The sequence below is a fragment of the Sorex fumeus genome, unplaced genomic scaffold, assembly GCF_029834395.1.
Source record: "Sorex fumeus unplaced genomic scaffold, SorFum_2.1 ptg000054l, whole genome shotgun sequence".
NCBI classification, from domain to species: domain Eukaryota; kingdom Metazoa; phylum Chordata; class Mammalia; order Eulipotyphla; family Soricidae; genus Sorex; species Sorex fumeus.
In genome coordinates this window covers 2,108,585-2,114,584 of record NW_026606111.1, presented here as the reverse complement: position 1 = coordinate 2,114,584, position 6,000 = coordinate 2,108,585, and the positions used below count along the sequence as shown (strand labels likewise).

Below are 6,000 nucleotides of genomic sequence, written 5' to 3'. Positions count from 1 at the left end.
GGGCAGAGCCCCCGTGTCTATTGTGGCCAGTGGACGTACGGGCGAGTTGCAAGTCCCCGGGTCTGTGTCCAGCATTGCGCGCCTCTCCCTGGACATGCCTGAGTCCAACGGGCCCCCCCACCCTGACTCCCCTCTCACGGCTGCACCCCAGGGTGGCACAGGGAGACCTGACACCCCCCTGCCAGGTCATGGGCCAGGGTACGTGTGAGGAGACTTGCCCTCCCGTGGTGCTTTCCTGACTAGGGCAGCCGCCCTGGGGGGTCGTGAGCATGCGGCCTCTGAGCCACGCCAGCCGAGTTCACCTGCGCTCTCCCCAGACCAGCATCTTCCGGCTGTGGCCATGTGACTCTCCCCTCTGGGGAACCCGTGGGGAGCAGCAAGAGGGTCCAAGCCAGACTGTGCAGAGCAGTGGTCACTGCGGCCATGCAGAGGAGGCAGCAGCCTACTGGAGCAATCAGGGAGGGCTCTCTGAAGAAAGAGGCATTGCAACTGAGAGAGGATGGGATGAAAGCTGGATAACCTGGGACTGGAGCCATAGCACAGCAGGGAGGGTGTTTGCCTTCACGCAGCCGACCCAAGTTCGATGCCCAGCATCCCATAGGGTCCCCGCAGCACTGCCAGGGGGTAATTCCTCAGTGCAGAGCCAGGAGGAACCCCTGAGCATTGCCGGGTATGACCCAAAAAGCAAAAAAAAAAAAAAAAGAAAGCTGGATAACCAGGATCATTTTAGCCACAGGGACAAAAGACGCTAGATGCTTCCTACACCCAGCAACCCCCACAGGCTAGGTCCAGAAGCTGGAGCTATCCCCCCGCACCCCCCCTCTTAACTCAGTTTCTGGCAGCAGAGCACTGACATCTGGGCTCAAGGTTAGTCCCGGACAGCCAACATGGCAGGGCCAGTGGTGACGGGAGGCCCTCGGACCCACACGGGCAGGAAAGCACATCTCTGAGGCAGGTTGGAATTCAGTGTTGTGGGAGCCAAGACCCCAGGGCCTGCAAGAGCAGCAAAGACAGTCCAGGGCTTGAACCAGCATACTCGGGGCCCCTCACCCCACAGCCACTCACCCCCTAACCCCTCAGCCCTTCACCCCGGGTCCCTCATCCCAGCACCCCTCACTTCGGGTCCCTCACCCTGGGTCCCTCACCCCCGGTGTTTCACCCCAGCCTCTGGCGTCAGGCCTTTGTGATGCTCCAGACTCAGATGCCACGTGAGCGGCCCCGTCCACGCACGCAGGCCCCTGGGGCTGGCCCCCCTGCGCCTGGGACCCGCGGGCTCAGACCCTTTCCACTCCCACCCATTGGGGTCAGCAGAGCTAGCGGGACACAGCAGGGAGAGGTCCCAGGTCCCCCCCAGGCAGGGCGGAGGGTGCCCCAGTGAGTGTGTGCCCCAGTGAGTGTGTCTCTCCTTACAGGCCCCAGGGTCCGCCGCCATGGCCCCCGCCCTGCCCACGGCCCCAGCCACCCCCAACGTCACGGCCAACGGCAGCACGTCCCTGTTCCACCTGTTCGCGCAGCTGGACGCAGAACTGCATGCGGCCTACCCCGGCCTGTGGCTGGCGCTCATGGCCGTGCACGGCGTCATCTTCCTGGCGGGGCTGGTGCTCAACGGGCTGGCCCTGTACGTGTTCTGCTGCCGCACCCGGGCCCAGACGCCCTCAGTCATCTACACCCTCAACCTGGTGGTCACCGACCTGCTGGTGGACTTCTCGCTGCCCACGCGCTTCCTGGTGTTCTACGGCGCGCCCGGCTGCCCACGCTGCGCCTTCCCGCATGTGTTCGGCTACTTCCTCAACATGCACTGCTCCATCCTCTTCCTCACCTGCATCTGTGTGGACCGCTACCTGGCCATCGTGCGCCCCGACGGCTCGCAGCGCTGGCGCCAGCCCTCCTGTGCTCGGGCCGTGTGCGCCTGCGTGTGGCTGGCGGCGGGCACCGTGACCCTGTCAGTGCTGGGCGTGGCAGCCGGCGACAGGCTGTGCTTCCGCGTGGTGGCACTGACCGTGCTGGAGTTCCTGCTGCCACTGCTGGTGCTCAGCGCCTTCACGGGCCGCATGGTGTGCGCGCTGTCCAGGCCCGGTCTCCTGCCCCAGGGCCGGCAGCGCCGCGTGCGGGCCATGCAGCTACTGCTCACCGTGCTGGTCATCTTCCTCCTGTGCTTCACGCCCTTCCACGCCCGCCAGGTGGCCGTGGTGCTGTGGCCTGACGTGCCTCGGCCGCTGAGTCTCGTGGCTTACCATGTGGCTGTGGCCCTCAGCAGCCTCAACAGCTGCCTGGACCCCATCGTCTACTGCTTCGTCACCAGCGGCTTCCAGGCTATGGTGCGTGGCCTCTTGGGCCGGCCGGGTGCAGATGGCGAGCCCAGCAGCGGGGACGTGGTGGGCCTGCACAAGACCTCCAAGGGCACCGGGGAGCAGCACAGCCCCAGCCCCCGCGCCCTCCCGACAGCCCTGGCCAACGGGCCTGAGGCTTAGCTAGCCGGACGGGACTGGGACAAGCACCACACTGTGTCTCCTGGCATGGACGGCGGCACGGAGGCTACCCACGCCCCCGGCCGCTGGCTGCAGTGACTTTGGACTGGAGGTCCACCATGCTGCCCGCCCTGCAAGTGTGTTGCTGAGAAGTCGGGGTAGCGATTGCTTGCCCCAGGGCCTGGTGAAACGGACGTGGGTAGGTTTCAGGACCCAAGAATCTGCTCCCATGAGGGTCATGGCCTGAGGACCAGGTAGAAGCAATTGCGGGCGTGCCCAGTGTCCCCGACCTCCCGCTGCCCTGCCCAGAGCAAGCGACTGGTTTCGGTCTAGGCTCTGCCACGCCGTGTGGGCTGAGCAGCATGAGCAGTGGGGCGGGGTGTGGGGATCACAGGGGCCGGCGGGCTCCAGCCCAGCCCTGCCATGGCCACCCTCGGCTCTCGGGGCTCGGTGGGCCTCCCAACTGTCAGTTCCCGCCATTGTCCCCTGGCTTGTGTGCGAACCTGGCATGGCGGGGGCCTTGAGCAGGGACCCTGATATACCCGGAGGACCCTCCTGTGGGGCGAGGGGTGCTCCAGACCCTCTGTGTGGGAGCGGCACTTCCGAGAACAGCCCATCTGGGGGGTCTTGACTGGGCCTCCCTGAGGAAGGCTGTGGGGGCACGGGGACCCCATCCTGGGAGGGCTGAACCCCTCCCCCACCCACAGGCTTCCAGAGGGCTGGGAGGGCAGGGTGAGGGATCAGAGTGGCTGCCCCTCCTTGGCCCAGAGGGGGTCGCCTGCCCTATAGGCGAGGGGACTTGGGGGACCATCTGAGAACTCTATCTGACCTTGCCAGGCAGGCCTCAGTTTCCCCCCTCCTCAGCTGTGGGACTGGGGTTCATCCTGTGACCTCGTCTGGGTCCCACAACCCCTGTCCCTAGGGGACAGTGACCAGTCCCTCTAGGGCCTGGGTGTCAAGAAGGCCCTGCACCCCACCAGGACTCCCCCGACCCTGGGTCGGGCAAGGCTGAGTGATGCATGTATCTGTCCACCGCCCAATTAAACCTGTTTTCCTTGTGCACCGAGTCCACATTCCAGCAGGGGGCGCTGCAGACCTTTCGTCCCCGGCCGCAGTGCTATCAGCAGGGTCAGGCCACAGCGCGTGGCTCTCGCCCTCAGAGGAGGCCGAGGGAGCAGGGGTTAGCCTGAAAAATCCCGGAGGGAAACCCTCAGGCCTGCTGAGCCCACCTGGAAGCCTGAGGTGGAGCGCCCCCATCTGCAGGCGGGGAAACTGAGGCTTTGGCTGCCCCCAGGGCGGTTCCTGCCTCCTCTGTCCGCCCAAGGGATGGGGAGGGCTGCAGGCACGAGGACCATCACTCTGGCCGTCTGGCAGCGGGCGGAGGCGTCTGGAGGTAAATATTGGGGCCTGTTTAGATTAGAGTCCATTAATAGCAGGAAGTGTCACGCTGGCGCCGGCCCCAGCTTCCCGGAGTGAGCAGGGGGGCAGGAGCGTCACCCTCGCTCTCGGGCCTCCGGCCCATCACCCCCCATTATCGTTCAGGACAGGGGCTCAGGGCCCCCCCAAAGGAGCAGACGCTGCCCCTGTCATTACCCTCCCACCCCACCCCCAGACACTGTGTCCCCACACCCCAGCCCTCGTCACACCAGCTTCTCCACTGGGAGCCTCAGTTTCTCCCTCCATCAGGTGGGCAGCTAACACATCCGGGTGCCTCATTCTCTTCCTTCTTTGGGGGAAGTTTCCCGATTCCACTCAGGGTGCCCCCTGAGTATGCTTGTCCACAGGGGAGAGGCCCCCGGCGGCCTCTGGGTGCCACACTGCGGCGGGGCTAGGCACGTACCACACAGCCGAGCTCCCTCCCGGCCGGCTTGTGCTTCTACGCGTGTGCACTGCTGTGTGTGGCCGATGCTGGTACTAGTGTGGGTACATGTGGGGTGTGTGTGTGTGTGTGGTGTGTGACATGTGCTCCGAGTGTATTGCTAGGATGTGAGCATCGCATGTACATGTATGTGAACACCTGATCTATATGCCTTGCGCTTAGCATGTGCTTTGTGTTCGTGCTGTGCTGTGTGCAGAGGTGTGCGTGGTTGCTGTGTGCATGGAGTTCTGTGCGCACCTGTAGGTGTGGTTGCTGTGTGCACGTGTGTGTATTGTGTTCTGTGTACATGTGTATGTTCTGCGCGCATGGATGTGCATGGCGTGCTCTGTCTGTGTGTACTCATGTGCCCATCACCAATGTTTGCACTAAGTTTTTGAGGGACTTGGGGTGCCCTAAGCCCCGCTCCCCGACCCATGGTCATGGTTGCCAAGACCATTCGTGCTCTCTCACTCCTCTGGGCTGATGTATCCCGAGCCTCCCCTGTCCCTGGACCTGTGGGGGCAGGACTGAGTGCACACAGGCACTTGCCAGCCTGCTCTGGGGGAGCCTTCGCTGGGGGTGGGGTCAGGTTGCCGGACTGAGGTGCCTCTGGATCTGGCCACCAGGGGGCGCTGTGACCCAGGGAGGAGCCGGGCTGTTGGCTGGCCTCCACCCCACCCAACCCCAGTTCTGCAGGGGGGAAACTGAGGCTCTGGCTGCCAGTTCTACCCCCAAGGAAGCCGGTCAATCAGCTCTTCCCATCTGCAGGCAGGAGACTGGGGGAGGCATCAGAGGGAGGAAGACAGACAGTGACCCTGGCTCTCTCCTACCTACGCAGGGGACAGGGACCCTGTGGGCACCCAGGGTCACCTCCTTTGGCGGGTAATGGGCACAGAGAGGGCTAGACCCTCACCTGAGTCTCACAACAAGCCGTGGCACCAAGGGAATACAGACACGGAGTTCCCAACAGGAGGGCTGAACTCTGACCCCAGCATGAGGTCATGACCGGGAGGCTTCTGGCTGGGCCTGTTCTGCTTTCAGATGACCCGGCGGTCCCTCAGCCCCGCCCAGACCTCAGTGTCCTCATGCCCAGGCTAGGGTGGAAACACCCCAAACCCTTGCGCTGACTCCTGCACGCCAACGCTGGGAGTGTGCCACTGCGGCCTCCTTCAGTGCCTGCTTCTAGAACCTTCCTTCTACCCCCTGTGTCCCTGCTCAGCGGCCTCACTGCTCCTATGGCTCCCAGGAGGAGCCCCAGGCCTTGAGACCCCCAAGGGGTGAGAATTTGGCCATCCCACACACAAGGAGCTCTCAGCTGACCCTGAAGAGGACCCCTGCTGAGACGAGGGAGGGGGGTGCCCACTGCGTCCCAGGCATGAGGAAGTACAGGGTCAGGGCTGACAGGGCGAGGGGCACAGAGCCAGAGCCTCAGGAATTCCCTGCCAGTGGGGCTGTTTGCTGGGTGACCCTGAGCTGGTGTCCTCAGGAAGAAGACACTCAGGAAGGTGTGATGAGTCGGAAGGACTGTGTGTCCCCAGGGGACCTACCATGGTGTGCAGGGGGGCTCCCCATCCTGGAACCTGAGCAGCCTTATCTCCAGGGGCTCTAGGAACTGGTTCGGGAGCTGGAGCAGGAAGTGGGGAGAAGTGGGTGCCCAGGGCAAGGTACCTGGGA

At 64.2% G+C, this 6,000-nt stretch overlaps 1 protein-coding gene across 1 annotated transcript; it reads left to right on the top strand.

Annotated features, from left to right (window-relative positions):
- The first annotated feature begins 1,430 nt into the window (after positions 1-1,430).
- Positions 1,431-2,471, top strand: GPR20 (G protein-coupled receptor 20). Its single transcript, XM_056125404.1, has one exon. The coding sequence runs from the start codon at positions 1,431-1,433 to the stop codon at positions 2,469-2,471; it is 1,041 nt and encodes a 346-aa protein (XP_055981379.1).
- The last annotated feature ends 3,529 nt before the right edge of the window (positions 2,472-6,000 follow it).

Excerpts from the sequence above, each read along its gene's own strand:
- GPR20 (XM_056125404.1), top strand. The coding sequence starts at position 1,431 with ATGGCCCCCGCCCTGCCCACGGCCCCAGCCACCCCCAACGTCACGGCC.